General features: G+C 39.5%; 3 protein-coding genes across 5 annotated transcripts; 2 read left to right on the top strand and 1 right to left on the bottom strand.

Moving 5' to 3' along the window:
* Positions 1-1,280: 1,280 nt before the first annotated feature.
* Positions 1,281-12,102, top strand: LOC139421253 (hemoglobin subunit beta-1). 3 transcript variants are annotated; one of them, XM_071171953.1, is made up of 4 exons: positions 1,281-1,437; positions 1,667-1,889; positions 2,043-2,111; positions 11,968-12,101. In XM_071171953.1, the coding sequence occupies exons 1-4, from the start codon at positions 1,346-1,348 to the stop codon at positions 12,025-12,027; spliced, it is 444 nt and encodes a 147-aa protein (XP_071028054.1). In that variant the 5' UTR covers positions 1,281-1,345; the 3' UTR covers positions 12,028-12,101. The 3 variants fall into 3 exon arrangements, with proteins under 3 accessions (XP_071028054.1, XP_071028053.1, XP_071028052.1); XM_071171952.1 differs by lacking the exon at positions 2,043-2,111 and having other exon boundaries at positions 11,896-12,102; XM_071171951.1 differs by lacking the exon at positions 11,968-12,101 and having other exon boundaries at positions 2,043-2,239.
* A 3,290-nt stretch (positions 12,103-15,392) lies between these two features.
* Positions 15,393-16,354, bottom strand: LOC139421250 (hemoglobin subunit alpha-1). Its single transcript, XM_071171949.1, has 3 exons — positions 16,124-16,354; positions 15,701-15,908; positions 15,393-15,604 (listed from the first exon to the last, which is right to left on the bottom strand). The coding sequence occupies exons 1-3, from the start codon at positions 16,216-16,218 to the stop codon at positions 15,476-15,478; spliced, it is 432 nt and encodes a 143-aa protein (XP_071028050.1). The 5' UTR covers positions 16,219-16,354; the 3' UTR covers positions 15,393-15,475.
* A 40-nt stretch (positions 16,355-16,394) lies between these two features.
* Positions 16,395-19,022, top strand: LOC139421249 (hemoglobin subunit beta-1). The gene is made up of 3 exons (XM_071171948.1): positions 16,395-18,220; positions 18,450-18,672; positions 18,826-19,022. Exons 1-3 carry the CDS (start codon positions 18,129-18,131, stop codon positions 18,952-18,954), a joined length of 444 nt encoding a protein of 147 aa, XP_071028049.1. The 5' UTR covers positions 16,395-18,128; the 3' UTR covers positions 18,955-19,022.
* The last annotated feature ends 203 nt before the right edge of the window (positions 19,023-19,225 follow it).

The following is a 19,225-nucleotide window of genomic DNA, read 5'->3' as shown; positions in this document are numbered from 1 at the left end:
AGTAAGAAACGTTCTTGGCTTTTATAAAATATTAAGTTAGCGTTTTATATTAATAACTTCAATAAGATGTCAGAGGGCTATGTTTCTAATAATATCCATAATTAACCTTTTAGCGCAATGCAAATACATTCATTGTAAGCATATATTTCCAGTAGGTTATTTCTAAAGTTGCAGCTGCTTTTGCCGAAACAGCGAAGTATTTAATTTTTAGTTAATTGGCTAAATTACATGCATTTAAATCAATTGCACCAGATGCAACATAGATGTCAACAATTTTACAATTTGTTTGATTGATATAGACAATTATTATTTTTTGTTTTATTTTTTTCCGTTCCATAAAACGAAATCTTTCAGAGTAGCCTAATCGAGCATGTAAAATATATATTACATTGGTAAATGAAATCCACCTCCAAAGACCTGCATTCAATTGGAAAATATTTATTCAAAGTGACGTGTTTCACATTTGTATTTTTTATTTAACTAGACAAGTCAGTTAAGAACACATTCTTATTTACAATGACGGCCTAATATGTATCTATGATATATTCCTACACTGGGGTTCAATGGAAGTTGGACATGATTCCCAATTATAAGGTTGACTGGACTTCGAATGATGATCGACAAAAAAGTCAGAGGAAGAAAGAGGTCATGCAAGGACATGGGTACACACCTATCTACAAATAATACAGGACATTTCTGCTTATCATATGTCTTGAAATTAATCACTTAAAATGGGCGGGACCGGTCTGAAATACCCCGATTAAAAAAATAAGGCATAATTTTGTCGTAGATAAGAAACTGTGCCAAATTGTAGGCCGGAATTAGGTTGAATTATCCCATTTTCCAAATTCATAAACATTTTTAGTGGTTGCATCTCTTTCTAATTTTTCATTAGAATAGCCTTATACATACACTGCAATGAAGGACGTATAATCTTCGGAAGAGTTTTGCCATAACCTTGCTTTTATTCTTGCATCAGAGAAATAAATTAAAACTGATAACTAAGCTGTTATCATGCGAATTTTGAAACGTTGGTAATCTAGATAAACTGTATAGGCCTATTTACATAAACTTCCATCTTTTAGGATCTAATCTACAGACTTGATTCTGTAACAGCTAATAAATTAACATTTACTGTTGTTTTTAAAAGATAAATTATTGGAATTGATGTTGGAATTGATGAAGCGCTCACTTGGCCAATACTGATCTTTGCCAGAGCCAATCATATGCGCCGCCTTCAGTGGGCGGAGAGCACTCATAAATATAAATTGCATGCAGTGTCTCCCTACACAAGACATTAATTTGTTTAATCTTGTTGCAAAACCGGAAAACAAACACTGACAACATGGTTGAATGGACAGACGCAGAGAAGAGCACCATCAGTGCTGTCTGGGGCAAAGTAGATATCAATGAGATCGGACCACTGGCTCTGGGAAGGTAGGTCATGTCTTCAGCCTCATTCAAATATATCATCTAATATAGTTTATAGTGGAGATGATCATGAGTAATTATAACACTATTATACGTGTCCTGTTATCTTATCATTACTATTAATATTGACTTGATATTGTTGAATTTGAATGGAGCATGTTAGAGTATTAATTAGGCATATAATTGAAATACATTTGAAAATAATTCACATATTTCGGTGTTCTTGCAATGACAGAGTCCTGATCGTCTACCCCTGGACTCAGCGTTATTTCGGCTCTTTCGGAGATGTGTCCACTCCCGCAGCAATCATGGGCAACCCCAAAGTTGCTGCTCACGGCAAGGTCGTGTGTGGAGCTCTGGATAAAGCTGTGAAGAACATGGGCAACATCTTGGCCACATACAAGTCACTGAGCGAGACCCACGCCAACAAACTCTTCGTCGACCCTGACAATTTCAGGGTATGCCTTCTGTCTTGAGAAATAGGCTTATATTTTAGGCTTTACTGATGTAAGCCTACACACATAGCAATCAGAGCAACACGTCTAATTCCAAAGGTAAAAGAAAACCGTCAGTCTTATTTAACAACGTCCTCCTTTGTCTTTTGTCCACAGGTGTTGGCTGACGTCCTCACAATTGTCATTGCCGCCAAGTTCGGAGCCTCTTTCACTCCTGAAATTCAGGCAACCTGGCAGAAGTTCATGAAAGTGGTTGTCGCAGCCATGGGCAGTCGGTACTTCTAAATGCACCACAGACAAGGGATTATGTTCTGACATCCCTGCCTGAGTAAAAATAAAGACATTGAAACAAACTATTGTAGTTGTATTTATTGACATTTTTATTTTTTAGAAGGGGGGGGGGGGCAGGTTCAGTTCCACGACAAAATTCTTAACATCAATAGACCACTAACAGAGCAGCCAAAGTGCATGGTTAGATGCTTTTTTCCCCCTTCTGCATCACTTCATTAACATAAGATATCTGCTAAACATAGAATCAAGATGTCTATCCTGTGGGTGACTGCTGATAACAACCGAACGAAGCTGACTACAAACACAAAGTTGCCGAAGTATCTGCAATTCTTACAAACAAGTGAAGGATAAAATGATGCTTCAAATGAAAACCAAGATGGCTGTATTACAACTACCTACATACATGGGCATAGAAAGGCTTTTCAATCATACTGAACTCAATTTCATATTCAATCAATTGAGTTATTTTGCCACTAGGCTACTGTGTACTTTTTGCAATGATGTGCTCGATCTGTGATTTAGTCCATTATTGCGTAAAGCATAATAACCCGTCAATAGCCTATTTGCAGCCATAGTCAAAGTGATTGGATACGCAGGTTAACACCTGTAGTCAAGTCTGTGTTTTGGTCAAAAAAGCAGTCAAATCTTATTAATTGAAAATCATGAATGAGCTCTCGATCATTGTCGTTTAAAAAACAGGTTAATTATCACTAAAGCAACAATATGGTATTAACATTGTTGTTTTATAGGCTGCTACAACATAGGCCTATTGGATCACCAACAAGCTCTCGAGATCTGCCTAGCAAACGTAGTCTTCTCCCACTGATAATGAATTGCCTTCCATTCTGAAATGTAAAATGTTACACCTCGTTGTCATCTTACACCTTGAAGACGTCAAACATCCTATTCTCATGTTAAACAAGGTTGTTTGAGTCCTGATTCTTTCAAATATTGAATACAATTATACAAAGATGTGTGCTATAGGCTATGATCTGAGTCTGACCCAAGATAGCAAATAAGGTTGTTATGCTGCAGTCAACTGGCGGGGAAAGTTCCCAAGATGATCCCATTTCACTATAGTTCCATAAATGACCTTGTGTGGTTGTGTGGCAAGTTACAGCAGGGAAATTAATCATGCTATTCTGCATGTAGGCTATATGACAACACAGAGTCATGTCTGGCCACAACATACAGCTAGTTCGGAAAGTATTCAGACCCCTTGACTTTTTCCACATTTTGTGACATTACAGACATATTCTAAAATTGATGAGGAAAAACAATTTAATCAATCTACACACAGTACCTCATAATGACAAAACGAAAAAAGTTATTTTTAATGTTTGCAAATGTAACATTTACATAAGTATTCATATCCTTAGCTATGAGACTCCAAATTGAGCTCAGGTGGATCCTGTTTCCATTACCTGTGGTAAATTCAATAGATTAGACATTTGAAAAGGCACACATTTGTCTATATAAGGTCCCACAGATGACAATGCATGTCAGAGCAAAAACCAAGCCATAAGGTCAAAGGAATTGTCCGTAGAGCTCCGAGACAGGATTGTGTCGAGGCACAGATCTTGGGAGGGGTTCCAAAATATTTCTGCAGCATTGAAGATCCCCAAGAACAAAGCGGCCTCCATTTTTAAATGAAAGAAGTTTGGAACCACCAAGACTCTTCCTATAGCTGGCCACACGGCCAAACTGAGCAATCGGGGGAAAGGGGCCTTGGTCGGGGAGGTGACCAAGTGTGACAATTTGCGTCTAGGTGGTAGGTGTAGGAGTCAGGCGCAGGTGAGCAGGGATGTCTGAGAAGCGTGTTTAATAAAAAGTCCACCAACACAGGAATGGCACAATCAAAAGGACAACGCCCTCAACAACAGAAAACCCGTGCAAACGTATGGAGGAACAAACAAAGTTCCGACACTCATACACTTCAGAACCTGTGAAAACAAATAACGGTAATATTTAACCGAGCACCTCACAATCAATAACTAATCCCGCACAAATTTAGGCAGGCAACAGGTTACAATTATACACACAGAAATTAACGCAAATGAAACCAGGTGTGAAAAAGAACCAAAGACAAAATAAACAGAAAAGGAAAAATGGGTTGTGATGGCTAGTATACCGGCGACGCTGACCGCCGCCCGAACAGCGAGAGGAGCTACCTTCGGTAGAAGTCGTGACACCAAGAACCCGATGGTAACTTTGACAGAGCTCCAGAGTTTTTCTGTGGAGATGGGAGAACCTTCCAGAAGGACAACCATCTCTGCAGCACTCCACCAATCAGGCCTTTATGGTAGCGTGGCCAGATGGAAGCCACTCCTCAGTAAAAGGAACATTCTAGCCCGCTTGGAGTTGCCAAAAGGCACCTAAAGGACTCTCAGACCATAAGAAATAAGATTATCTGGTCTGATGAAACCAAGATTGAACTCTTTGACCTGACTGCCAAGCATCACATCGGAAGGAAACCTGGCATCATCCCTTCAGTGAAGCATGGTGGTGGCAGCATCATACTGTGAGGATGTTTTTCAGCGGCAGGGACTGGGAGACTAGTCAGGATCGAGGGAAAGATGAAAGGAGAAAAGTACAGAGAGTTTCTTGATGAAAACCTTCTCCAGTGCTCTCACGACCTCAGACAGGGGTGAAGGTTCACCTTCCAACAGGAAAACGACCCTAAGCACACAGCCAAGACAAGCCAAGACACAGCCCGAGTGGCGAAGCAGTCTTGAAGATGTGTCACTACAGACACCCTGGTTCAAATCCAGGCTGTATCACAACCGACAGTGATTGGGAGTCCCATAGGGCTGCCAAAATTGGTCCAGTGTCGTCCAGGTTTGGCCAGTGTAGGCTGCCATTGTAAATAAGAATTTGTTCTTAACTGACTTGCATAGTTAAATAAAGGTTACAAAAATATAAAAAACATAAAAACAACCCTACGCACACAGCCAAGACAATACAGGAGTGGCTTCGGGACAAGTCTCTGAATGCCCTTGAGTGGCCCAGCCAGAGACTTGAACCCGGTCGAACATTTCTGGAAAGACCTGAAAATAGCTGTGCTGCAACGACACTCCCCATCCAACCTGACAAGAGCTTGAGAGAATCTGCAGAGAATAATTGGATAAATCCCCCAAATACAGGTGTGCCAAGCCTGTAGCGACATACCGAAGACGACTCAAGGCTGTAATCACTGCGGAAGGTGCTTCAACAAAGTACTGAGTAAAGGGTCTAAATACTCATGTAAATGTGATATTCATTTTTTTTGTTATTAAAGTTGTATTTATTAAACACAAAAATAAGCATTGTACGGCATAAAAACATTGAGCATGACATCAAGACATATCCTCCAACATAACACATATACACAGTCAAATAGTATCTCTGTTACGATCGTCGTTGGAATGAGACCAAGGTGCAGCGTGGTAAGCGTACATCTTTCTTTATTGATGAACACCAAAAAACACCAAAATATAAATGAACCTAACGTTCTGCAGGCGACATAGTAAAAACTATGCAAAAACAAGATCCCACAATCTCAGGTGAGAAAAAGGGCTGCCTAAGTATGATCACCAATCAGAGACAACGATAAACAGCTGCCTCTGATTGGGAACCATACTAGGCCAACAAAGAAATAGAAACATAAATATGCCCACCCAAGTCACACCCTGACCTAACCAAATAGAGAATAAACAAGGCTCTCTAAGGTCAGGGCGTGACAATCTCACAGGTTACAATACAGAACTAAATGGGTTCACAAGCATAAGTAATCACCTCACAGTCTTAGAAACATGACAAATAAAACGCGTCCAGCTTCTAGAATTTTCATTTCTACCAGTGATACTAGCAAGCATAAGATGCTACCTCCAACACTGATTCTATCCACTGTTTCAGAGTAGGAGTCACATGACCCTTCCAAATTCTAAGTAACCACACCAGCAGTGATCAGTGCCAATTCCTAATTTGTTACGTTAGGTAACTCTGTTCTATCGCCTAAAAGACATATTCTTGGTGAAACTGGAGTTGTTAAGCCTCAACACTCCACCAGACATTTCAAAACATCCTTCCAGAAAGGTAGCACTAATATACATTTCCATATTGCGTGTAAAAATGTCACTGTGGCCTCCCGGGTGGCGCAGTGGTTAAGGGCGCTGTACTGCAGCGCCAGCTGTGCCATCAGAGTCCCTGGGTTCGCGCCCAGGCTCTGTCGTAACCGGCTGCGACCGGGAGGTCCGTGGGGCGACGCACAATTGGCCTAGCGTCGTCCGGGTTAGGGAGTGATTGGTCGGTAGTGATCTCCTTGTCTCATCGCGCACCAGCGACTCCTGTGGCGGGCCGGGCGCAGTGCGCGCCAGCCAAGGTTGCCAGGTGCACGGTGTAGCCTCCGACACATTGGTGCGGCTGGCTTCCGGGTTGGATACGCGCTGTGTTAGGAAGCAGTACGGCTGGTTGGGTTGTGTATCGGAGGACGCATGACATTCAGCCTTCGTCTCTCCCGAGCCTGTACGGGAGTTGTAGCAATGAGACAAGATAGTAGCTACTACAACAATTGGATACCACGAAAAAGGGGTAAAAAAAATAAAATAAAATAAAAAAATTTAAAAAAAATGTCCCTGTGTCTTTTTGGCATTTCCGACACAGAGAATTGTTTGTCAGCCCCATCTTATGAAGCCTTGTTGGGGTCCAATAATAGTAGTGTCTTATATTGAGTAAGTTTCCACCTGGCTTCCCTTATGTTCCTCCCTGAACTGGACAAGATCTTCAACCAGGTATCATCATCAATTTTACTTTAAGTACTTTAAGTAAATTTGCCATATTGTTCTGAGGTTTTTACAGTCTTTACTCTGCAAATGACTAAATATTGAGTAGAAAATAGCTGCTTTATGTTTGGGTAATTCCAAATACTCAGCTATTGGGTTCTTTCCTGGATTTCGTTGATAGCCGGTTAACAAACATTCTTTCAATTCTAAATATTTCCAGAAATGTCCCTTGTCTCCCGCATCATATTTTGTACCAAATCTGAGTATGACATTAAAACATCTTCATTGTACAGATCACCTATAGTATGAATTCCTTTCATTGGCCACTGTTCCTGTACACAGACTTCTTTCCTATCCGTAGCCGAGGATTGTGCCACAATGATGAGTATCCTTGTTTTAGATGTGAAATTCCACTTATCTTTTGTACTGTTCTCCACACCTCTTTTGAGTGTAACAAAATTGTGTTGGGAGTTTGACAGACCTCTGCCCTGTAAGACTATGTGACAGAGTATCAACAGACCTCTCCCCTGTAAGACTATGTGACAGAGTATCAACAGACCTCTCCCCTGTAAGACTACGTGACAGAGTTTCAAGACCTCTCCCCTGTAAGACTATGTGACAGAGTATCAACAGGGGTGAAAGGATAACTTAGTTCCCATTCTATTGTTATCCATTCCAAGCCAGCGTCCCTTTTGAACCAATGCTTCGCCAATTTAGCCATTTCAAATGATAAATTGTACAATGTAACATCTGGTAAAGCCAAGCCTACTACATCCCTTGGTGAGCACATCTTTATATTAATCCTGTTTTTTTTCCTATCCCACAAAACATACTTAGTTAATTTGTCATGTTGTTTAAAATACTGGTATGGATTATTCATAGGTAACATTGTGGGACTACAACAATTTTAATCACGTTGATCTATCCCCATAAATATAGTTTTATATTTTCCAATTTTTCTAAATTGATCTTAATCTTGACTAGTAGTGGATCACAATTTAGTCCCATCACTTCCTCCAAATTTGAGCTCAACTTAATGCCCAAATATTTCATCCCATTAGGAACTAATTTCAAATTAAATGGGGGTAACGGCTCCAGGATAACATATGGCATTAATTGGCATTGCTTTCGACTTATTCCAATTAATTTTGTAGCCGGACAAACTAAAATATGATTCCATACAAGTAAGTAATCATGGTACAGACCGAAGAGGATCAGAGACCAGCAGTAGAATATCATCTGCAAAGATAAACAGCTTGTGCTCTTTTCCTCCTCCATGTACACCCCTAATATCTGGATCTGTTCTTATCATTGTTGCAAGAGGCTCTAAAACTATGGTGAACAGGAGAGGGGAGAGCGAGCATCCCTGCCTTGTGACTCTAGAAAGACAAAAAAAAAGGAGACATAATTCCATTCGTAAGTCCTGTTGCTTTAGAATTGGAATAGAGGACCCCTATCCATTTACAAAAGTCAGGTCCAAAACAACATTTTTATAGGGTTCTTAAGAGAAAAGCCCACTCTACCCTATCAAATGCCTTCTTAGCATCTAAGGAGACAGCAGCAATAGGAACTATATTTGAGAGGTTTAACCACGAGATGTATTATCAGTTGAGGTCTTGTTCTTAATAATTCCTACTTGGTCACTATGTATGAATTCCTTTCATTTTAAGGTAGTGCCTTCTCTAAGCGTATCGCAAGGAGGCTGATAGCTCTAAAATTCCCAGGTTCTGTAGTATCTCTATCCTTTTTAGGAATCAGCAATATCAAAGTCTCATTATAGGTGCCCGGATTGGAGCCAGTTTGAAATACCTCCTGGTAAACCACTGTCAATACAACTATGTCAATATACTTTTTATAATATTCTACAGGAAGGCCGTCCAGACCAGGTGATTTCCCTGCTGTCATAGATAAAACGGCATCTCTAACCTCCTCTTCTGTTATATTACAGTCCAGGTCCTCTACCTGGTTATCTGATAATCTAGGTAATTCTACACCAGACAAAAAAGTATCAATGTCTATGGTGCTCGCTGAACAGGAGCATATATAGAACTCTTCATAAAAAAATTAAACACACTGTTTATCTCTGGATGAGGTCACCATCTTATTGCTCTTGCTGGAATTACGTTAGAAGTGTTCTGCATTTTTAGTTGTCTTGCTATTAGCCTGCCTGTCTTCTCACCTCCCTCATAAAAACTGGTTCTAAGTCTAAATAGTGCATATTCTGTGTTTTTGATATACATTTCATGCACCTGAAATGTCAATTTGCAGGCTGTTTGAAATGTGCTTTCTGTGAAATGTCTTGTCCAAACCACATATCTCGGTTTCTAATCTGTTTACTGCTTCAGCCCCTTCACTCCTCTTTTTTGGATACATGTGCTATTATTTCCCTCTAATATACGCTTTAGAGGTTTATCAAACTAAACTAAACAAACAAGTGTTATTTAACTTAAATATTTTCAGTTGAGCCTATGTTGATCGCAAAAAAGGAACTAAGATCATCTGCTAGTGATTGGATAAATATCGCATCTTGTAACAGCATGGTGCTGATTCTAAATCTACCCTTCCTCACATTTTTCGAGTTTATATTTATTTTTCTAGGCGCCATACTAGAACAAATTCTTATTTTCGATGAAGGCCTAGGAACAGTGGGTTAACTGCCTTGTTCAGGAGCAGAACAACTTTTACCTCGTGATTTGATCTTGCAAACTTCTGGTTACTCGTCCAACACTCTAACCACTAGGCTGCCGCCTCATATCAATATGTAACTCTACTACAGCACGATCTGTGAGGGCAATGGGCCCAATCTTGCAATCAATCACATTAGTAACCATCAAATTAGATATCAAGAATAAATATATTCTGGAATGTGTTTTATGACAGTGGGAGAAAACAGTTTGTTCTCTATCATTAGGATGGTCTAATATCCATATTTTCTGTAAGGTCCATGTATTCTGCTAGTATACAGTGGGGAGAACAAGTATTTGATACACTGCCGATTTTGCAGGTTTTCCTACTTACAAAGCATGTAGAGGTCTGTAATTTGTATCATAAGAACACTTCAACTGTGAGAGACGGAATCTAAAACAAAAATCAAGAAAATCACATTGTATAATTTTTAAGTAATTAATTAGCATTTTATTGCATGACATAAGTATTTGATCACCTACCAACCAGTAAGAATTCCGGCTCTCACAGACCTGTTAGTTTTTCTTTAAGAAGCCCTCCTGTTCTCCACTCATTACCTGTTTGAACTGCACCTGTTTGAATTCGTTACCTGTATAAAAGACACCTGTCCACACACTCAATCAAACAGACTCCAACCTCTCCACAATGGCCAAGACCAGAGAGCTGTGTAAGGACATCAGGGATACAATTGTAGACCTGTACAAGACTGGGATGGGCTACAGGACAATAGGCAAGCAGCTTGGTGAGAAGGCAACAACTGTTGGCGCAATTATTAGAAAATGGAAGACGTTCAAGATGACGGTCAATCACCCTCGGTCTGGGGCTCCATGCAAGATCTCACCTCGTGGGGCATCAATGATCATGAGGAAGGTGAGGGATCATCCCAGAACTACACGGCAGGACCTGGTCAATGACCTGAAGAGAGCTGGGACCACAGTCTCAAAGACAACCATTAGTAACACACTACGCCGTCATGGATTAAAATCCTGCAGCGCACGCAAGGTCCCCCTACTCAAGCCAGCGCATGTCCAGGCCCGTCTGAAGTTTGCCAATGACCATCTGGATGATCCAGAGGTGGAATGGGAGAAGGTCATGTGGTCTGATGAGACAAAAATAGAGATTTTTGGTCTAAACTCCACTCGCCGTGTTTGGTGGAAGAAGAAGGATGAGTACAACCCCAAGAACACCATCCCAACCGTGAAGCATGGAGGTGGAAACATCATTCTTTGCTGCAAAGGGGACAGGACGACTGCACCGTTTTTATTTTTTTTTATTTTACCTTTATTTAACCAGGCAAGTCAGTTAAGAACAAATTCTTATTTTCAATGACGGCCTGGGAACAGTGGGTTAACTGCCTGTTCAGGGGCAGAACGACAGATTTGTACCTTGTCAGCTCGGGGGTTTGAACTCGCAACCTTCCGGTTACTAGTCCAACGCTCTAACCACTAGGCTACCCTGCCGCCCACCGTATTGAGGGGAGGATGGATGGGGCCATGTATCGCGAGATCTTGGCCAACAACCTCCTTCCCTCAGTAAGAGCATTGAAGATGGGTCGTGGCTGGGTCTTCCAGCATGACAACGACCCGAAGCACACAGCCAGGGCAACTAAGGAGTGGCTCCGTAAGAAGCATCTCAAGGTCCTGGAGTGGCCTAGCCAGTCTCCAGACCTGAACCCAATAGAAAATCTTTGGAGGGAGCGGAAAGTCTGTATTGCCCAGCGACAGCCCCGAAACCTGAAGGATCTGGAGAAGGTCTGTATGGAGGAGTGGGCCAAAATCCCTGCTGCAGTGTGTGCAAACCTGGTCAAGAACTACAGGAAATGTATGATCCCTGTAATTGCAAACAAAGGTTTCTGTACCAAATATTAAGTTCTGCTTTTCTGATTTATCAAATACTTATGTCATGCAATAAAATGCAAATTAATTACTTGTTCTCCCCACTGTATGTATTGCAAGTCTATCCTTTGGCGTGGAGTTACCTGTAAATGTACTTCTATCAATCATATTGTCCATCACTTGGTTGATGTCTCCAGCAAGGACAATCTGCCCTTCAATATTTCCCAGTATAACTTTGAACTCATGAGAAAAGTGTGATGCACTCCGAGAAACTGCACGTGGATCCCGACAACTTCAGGGTGAGTATTACACTTTAGCAAACTGAAACAAAATACAAAAATAAATAGTTGTATGAATTAAATAGCGTTATGAGCCGATGTAAAGCTTATTTCAATATTACATTCTCTATCTGGTTCCTTTACGGTCCCCTCTCCACAGCTCCTCGCCGACTGCATCACCGTGTGCGTGGCCGCCAAGCTCGGTCCCGCCGTTTTCAATGCTGATACTCAGGAAGCCTTCCAGGAGTTCCTGGCTGTCGTTGTGTCCGCTCTTGGCAGACAGTACCACTAGAGCATCACTCGACAGCATCAATATGGAAGAGAGATGACACTCCAAACCAGTCTGTTAGGCTGGAACCTGTGCCATAGCTACACATGTTGAAAAAAATAAAATCTATTTAAAAGCGTTTATCTTTTTGAAGTGTTGTTTTTTATGGAAAACGTTCTCCTGCAATTGTACTTATGGCACATGGTTTCTACACTAAAAATGAGGGAATGTGAATGAAAAAAACTGTTTTGATGATGGTTTTCATAAACATCATAAACATAAACATAATTGGTCATAATCTAGAGGCCTATGGGATATTCATTGATGAGATAAGGAAAGAGGATGGCAAATGTGATCTGCATAACATACCAATAGCAATTAACACACCTTTGTATGCCTCCTTGTCTGTATACCTGATGACACAAAACTGTGATCAGTTCAGTCATCTGCACCCAATACAGCTAGCCAACAACCTATTCTTATAGCCTACATATTCTTGCCTCTTTGTTGATTGATATCCATTGAATTGTGTCCATTTTCTGTATTAGAAAGATTTGCACAAATATGAAAAGAGAGATCATCATAAAACAATAAACATTTAGTTCATACAATGGACAAACCTTCTCTTAAATTGAGGAGATCTTTACACCTTTCACTGCTGAGAGTTTACCTCATATTTAGATGTTTTTATTCTGCTTTGCCACTAAAATCACAATAAACACTGAGAACTAAAATATTGTGCTATTGTTGTTATTGTTATGCGTATTATTATTCATGAGAATAATAACTGGGGAGGGGAGTAGTTCAAAAATGAACCCTGAAAGGTTATTCAAAAAGTTGTTTGAGGAACCACTAAAAGGGGTTATTTGAAGAACTTATAGGGGTTCCCCCACAGTTTCAATTTGAAGAAACCATAAAGGGGACTTCGGGAACCTTTTCTTTTTTTGTGTAGTTAGGCCTTTAGAGGGTTCAAATTGGTGATACAGGCCTAAACCTAGGGCTACATATCTTCCAGTTTGAAATCCAAATGCTTTCCTAAAACATGGACAAATATTGGCTAATTTTAAAGTGATATATTGGCCTAACTATATTTAGATATTTATATTCCTTGTTTTTAGATATTTAGGTATTGGTTTCCTTACAAAATAATTACTGCAATCCACTGTCAATAAATGTTTTACCGTTTTTGGACGGTAAAACTATGAGGTTGAAATAATAATGTGAAATTGAGAAAATGATGATAATGCCCTTTTAGTGTAAGAGTGGTTTGAAAAGACAGCCTGAAATTCTTGCCTGTTTTCATGGGATGGAGTTTTGCAAATAAAAGCTAGTTTTATGTTTTCCCCTCTCCACTCAGACCACTCTCACAGTCCAAGCAACATTCCTACTTGAGAAATTGCTCTTGGCTAAGAAGCTTTTTTTGGGATAGGCTACCTAATTGTTATTCAGAAATTATTTGATATTGAGATAAAAACGGCTGCATTGGACCTAAACACATTAATTGAGTAACAGGAGGGCATGCCTGTTTTGCTTGTAATTTTATGCATTAATCCGTGTCACATTAAAAAAAACATCAACGTGTTAATAAAGCCGCATACAAACATTATCTCTTTTTTGCTTTCTTGAGTAAGGCAGCTCCAAAATGCAGGTGTTTCAGCCTAGCTCAGTGCTTTCTGTGGTGGTGGGTCTAGCCAACAGAAAATACAGAGCTTTGCGCCTAATTGGCTCAGTTTTCTGTCATGATTGGTTCGGAGTTCTGAGTTTTTCTGTCTGTCTTTTGTCAGTTCGTCAAGTTTACCAGCGTTTGTCCTGTTTTTTTCTTGTCCTCCTGTTTTTTTTATTTTTTATTTTATTTTATTTTTTAACCTTTTCCTGATTACTGAAATCTGCCTCGTTTGCCTGCCTCTGTGGTTATAATAAACATTGTTACTTCACACAGTCTGCACATGGGTCTTATCTTGGTACCTGATATACACAAGTTGGAAATCGCAAATTCAACAAGTCGTTTGGAAGGAGTCAGTGGCTAACTGAAAGCGTTGCAAATAAACCACTAATGTTAGCCTGATATTCAATGGAGTGGCTGTTCCCCCCCCCCCCCCCCCCCCCCCCCCGAGTTCACACCATAAATCCAGAAAATGCCAGACTTTGATGACAACATTTGCCAACAAAGGACCACTGAGCCACCTTCACAAGGTGATTCCAAAAATGTATTGTATGCTGTGCCTCACCCTAATAATGTGGTCTATTTTCTCCGAAGCGGGATTGTTAAAACATCGTTCGTGTGTTGTTTGGCTGCTTTTTTTGTACAGCTTTGACAGTGCTACTGATAGTAGTTTTGGTGCTTGGCTTGCACGTGCAAATTCAGCAAACAACATTCTATAATATAATTGTGTTATTTGACGTGTCAAATTCAAAGCTTATTTAATGCGTCAAACAGTGTTATATGACGTGTCTTGTTTGACAGGTAAAGACCCAAACGGCGTTCAATGTGCCTCACACTAATAAGTTGGTCTATTTTCACATGTTAATTCCGCCGATTGTTCTAACTTGGTGGTTATAGCCTATAAAACAGGTTATAGCCTGTTTGTACATCTCAAATGTTAGTAGAAACCGCATTTGTTTAAGCAAGTCTGCCATATCAGCTGTTTTTATGTGTATTGGCTTTGCTGGCATGCATCCCATTTTTCCTTCCCCCCCCCCACCAAGAGTGTCATGCTAAAATCGCCACTGAGTAACACAATGCATTTTAAAATATGATTTGGATGTTTTACTTAATAGGCGCACAGATAGATGAACCATTATTAGGGTGACTGATGCAGGGATTTATTCATACGAATCCTATAACGGTGAGTCACACAAAATAGTGTTCCAATAATTATTGCATAGTTTGCGGTGCAAAACTGCATATGAATTTAAATACACATGTCTCTCTACTCTTCTAATTCACTGCATTGGAAATACAAAATAGCCAATTCTATTAAGTAGCTTGTTGCAAATTACATGGTCATTTTTTACCGTTTTTAAAAGTTATTAAACTATTTAAAATTCATTTAGAAATAAAATACATATTTGTTCTTCTCTGAATAGGTTTTCTTTGTGACTCTACCGTCTTCATATAACCCATTCAGTTTACCAACCCATCTGTAACTACTCCATATTCATCAAATATTAAATGATGTCAGCAAAATGCATGTTACACGTATTAGATAGGCTATCCAAAGTTATGGAGAATAACATAGTGAGCTAGTGGATGGTGGACCTAAAGCACCATTTAGTACTTAATCCCTTCCTTTCTTCATTCAATGTATTCTATCTAGATGTGACAGTGATGCAATTCAAATATGACTTTGATGGTGAACTGTGGTGGAATAAGGACACAACAGAGGACGTAACATCATTCATTGCCTGTTTATTTTATTGTAATAACAACAGAGCAGGAACTGGAGTCCAACGATGGACTTTCATGATGGTCTTATCTGTATTTGTCAGCCAGGGCAGCGGACACGGCTGCAAGGAATTTATCCACAGCAATGTGCACTTCGGGAGTGAAATCAGAAGGGAAGTGAATAGCCAGGGTCACAAGGATGTTGTGGGACAGGATCTGAAAAGTATATTTTAAAAGTTAATATTGAAGGATTGTGCTTTAGCAACAGACAGAGTGATCAATATACAGACAATAGGTTATCTGTGGGCAAACCTTGAAGTTTCCAGGGTCAACGCGCAGCTTGAAGGCGTGCAGATCGCTGAGAGCACTCATTCCCCCCACGAGGTCGTCCATCAGTCCGACTGCTTTACCAATTGCACCCATGATGATGCCTCCATGCTTCTTGACTGGCCCAGAGCCGGGGCTCAGGTCAGCCCAGTGGGAGAAGTAGGTCTTAGTCTGGGGGTAAGCAGTCAGCATCCTGCAAAGGAAGGTACAGAATATTCATATTCATATTGGAGTTTTTGTTAGATGCTGAACTTTTAAGCATTACGAGTATCATATTTCTCCCATCGTCTGTGTCTACAACGTAATGAAATGAGTTTACTTATTGTATGTTAAAATGCTTATTCGAGGTAGGCACATAGGCCGCTGTCATCAGTTTAAACACATTATTCTTTAATTAAGAAGGCTTACCTCCCCAAAGCCTCAGCGCCGACGACATCTGCCTTTCCACTAATCTTGCCCCAGAAGGCCTTGACCACAGATTTGTCCTTTGCTGTCAGACTCATTTTGCTCCTTTCTGATTGGCCTGTATTAAATATACAAGAAATTATCTGAAGATGACTGCCTACACAACTAGGTCCCTTTATACCACAGTAGAGCGGCAGACACACCCAGCTACTAGGGTACACTCCCCCTACACTGCAATCATCTTGGTCAAAATCCAAGAGTAAGAAACGTTCTTGGCTTTTATAAAATATTAAGTTAGCGTTTTATATTAATAACTTCAATAAGATGTCAGAGGGCTATGTTTCTAATAATATCCATCATTAATATTGTTCCTTTATGCGCAATGCAAATACATTAATTGTTGCAACAGATGCAACAATTTTACAGTTTGATTGATAAAGATTATTATTTATTTTGTTGCATAAAACAAATTATTTCAATGTAATTAAGCATATATTTCCAGTAGGTTAATTCTAAAGTTCCAGCTGCTTTTGCCAAAATAAACAAATATTTAATTTATAGTTAATTGGCAAAATTTTATTTTAAATCCTAAATAACGTTAAATAATGAAAGAGTAGGAACCGTTGTTTTGGCGTTTATGAAATATTAAATAAGATGTCATAGTGCTATGTTTCTAATAATATCCATCATAAGGGCCTAATTAACTTTTTGTTTATTTTTGTATTTTACAATTTAATCTTCTGAATGTACTGTAACACAATGCATTTAAATGAAATGCACCAGATCAAACAGATGTCAACAATTTTACAATTTGTTTGATTAAGATAATTATTGCTATTATTTTATTTTTTCGTTGCATAAACGAGATATTTCAGAGTAGCCTAACCGAACATATATTTCCAATAAGTTCATTCAAAAGATGCAGCTTTTTTTTTGCCAAAATAACCAAATATTTCATTTACAGTTCATTTGCTATTTGAAATTGTATAGACCTAGATTATGATGCAAATTTCGTTCTATCCTACATAATGTTAAATCATTAAAGGTAGGCTCTATATTTGATTGTAGAGTGCTATAATATATACTACATTGGTAAATTAAATTGCAAAAATCAAATCCACCTTCAAAGACCTGCATTCAATTCGAAAATATTTATTCAAAGTGACACATTTGTATTTTTTATTTAACTAGGCAAGTCAGTTAAGAACACGTTCTTATTTACAATGACGGCCTGTATGTATGATTCCCAATTATAAGGTTGATTGAACTTCGAATGATGATCGACAAAAAAAGTCAGAGGAAGAAAGAGGTCATGCAAGGACATGGGTACACACCTATCTACAAATAATACAGGACATTTCTGCTTATCATATTTAATGTCTTGAAATTAATCACTTAAAATGGGCGGGACCGGTCTGAAATACCCCGATAAAAAAATGGAAGGCGTAATTTTGTCCTAGATAAGAAACTGTGCCAAATTGTAGGCCGGAATTATGTTGAATTATCCCATATTCCAAATTCATAAAAATGTTTAGTGGTTGCATTCATTTTTCATTAGAATAGCCTTATACATACACTGCAATGAAGGACGTGTAATCTTCGGAAGAGTTTTGCCATAACCTTGCTTTTATTCTTGCATCAGAGGAATAAATTAAAACTGAGAACTAAGCTGTTATCATGCGAATTTTGAAACGTTGTTAATCTAGATAAACTGTATAGGCCTATTTACATAAACTTCCATCTTTTAGGATCTAATCTACAGACTTGATTCTGTAACAGCTAATAAATTAACATTTACTGTTGTTTTTAACAGATACATTATTGGAATTGATGTTGGAATTGATGAAGCGCTCACTTGGTCAATACTGATCTTTGCCAGAGCCAATCATATGCGCCGCCTTCAGTGGGCGGAGAGCACTCATAAATATAAATTGCATGCAGTGTCTCCCTACACAAGACATTAATTTGTTTAATCTTGTTGCAAAACCGGAAAACAAACACTGACAACATGGTTGAATGGACAGACGCAGAGAAGAGCACCATCAGTGCTGTCTGGGGCAAAGTAGATATCAATGAGATCGGACCACTGGCTCTGGGAAGGTAGGTTATGGCTTCAGCCTCATTCAAATATATCATCTAATATAGTTTATAGTGGAGATGATCATGAGTAATTATAACACTATTATACGTGTCCTGTTATCTTATCATTACTATTAATATTGAGTTGATATTGTTACATTTGAATGGAGCATGTTAGAGTATTAATTAGGCATATAATTGAAATACATTTGAAAATAATTCACATATTTCGGCGTTCTTGCAATGACAGAGTCCTGATCGTCTACCCCTGGACTCAGCGTTATTTCGGCTCTTTCGGAGATGTGTCCACTCCCGCAGCAATCATGGGCAACCCCAAAGTTGCTGCTCACGGCAAGGTCGTGTGTGGAGCTCTGGATAAAGCTGTGAAGAACATGGGCAACATCTTGGCCACATACAAGTCACTGAGCGAGACCCACGCTAACAAACTCTTCGTCGACCCTGACAATTTCAGGGTATGCCTTCTGTCTTGAGAAATAGGCTTATATTTTAGGCTTTACTGATGTAAGCCTACACACATAGCAATCAGAGCAACACGTCTAATTCCAAAGGTAAAAGAAAACCGTCAGTCTTATTTAACAACGTCCTCCTTTGTCTTTTGTCCACAGGTGTTGGCTGACGTCCTCACAATTGTCATTGCCGCCAAGTTCGGAGCCTCTTTCACTCCTGAAATTCAGGCAACCTGGCAGAAGTTCATGAAAGTGGTTGTCGCAGCCATGGGCAGTCGGTACTTCTAAATGCACCACAGACAAGGGATTATGTTCTGACATCCCCGCCTGAGTAAAAATAAAGACATTGAAACAAACTATTGTAGTTGTATTTATTGAAATTATTTTTTTTTTAGAAGGAGGGGGGGGGGGGGGGGCAGGTTCAGTTCCACGACAAAATTCTTAACATCAATAGACCACTAACAGAGCAGCCAAAGTGCATGGTTAGATGCTTTTTTTTGCCCTTCTGCATCACCTCATTAACAGAATATATCTGCTAAACATAGAATCAAGATGTCTA

This window comes from Oncorhynchus clarkii, chromosome 12 (assembly GCF_045791955.1).
Source record: "Oncorhynchus clarkii lewisi isolate Uvic-CL-2024 chromosome 12, UVic_Ocla_1.0, whole genome shotgun sequence".
Classification (NCBI taxonomy): Eukaryota; Metazoa; Chordata; class Actinopteri; order Salmoniformes; family Salmonidae; genus Oncorhynchus; species Oncorhynchus clarkii.
The sequence above is the reverse complement of the archived record's forward strand: the minus strand, read 5'-3'. Positions and strand labels throughout refer to the sequence as shown.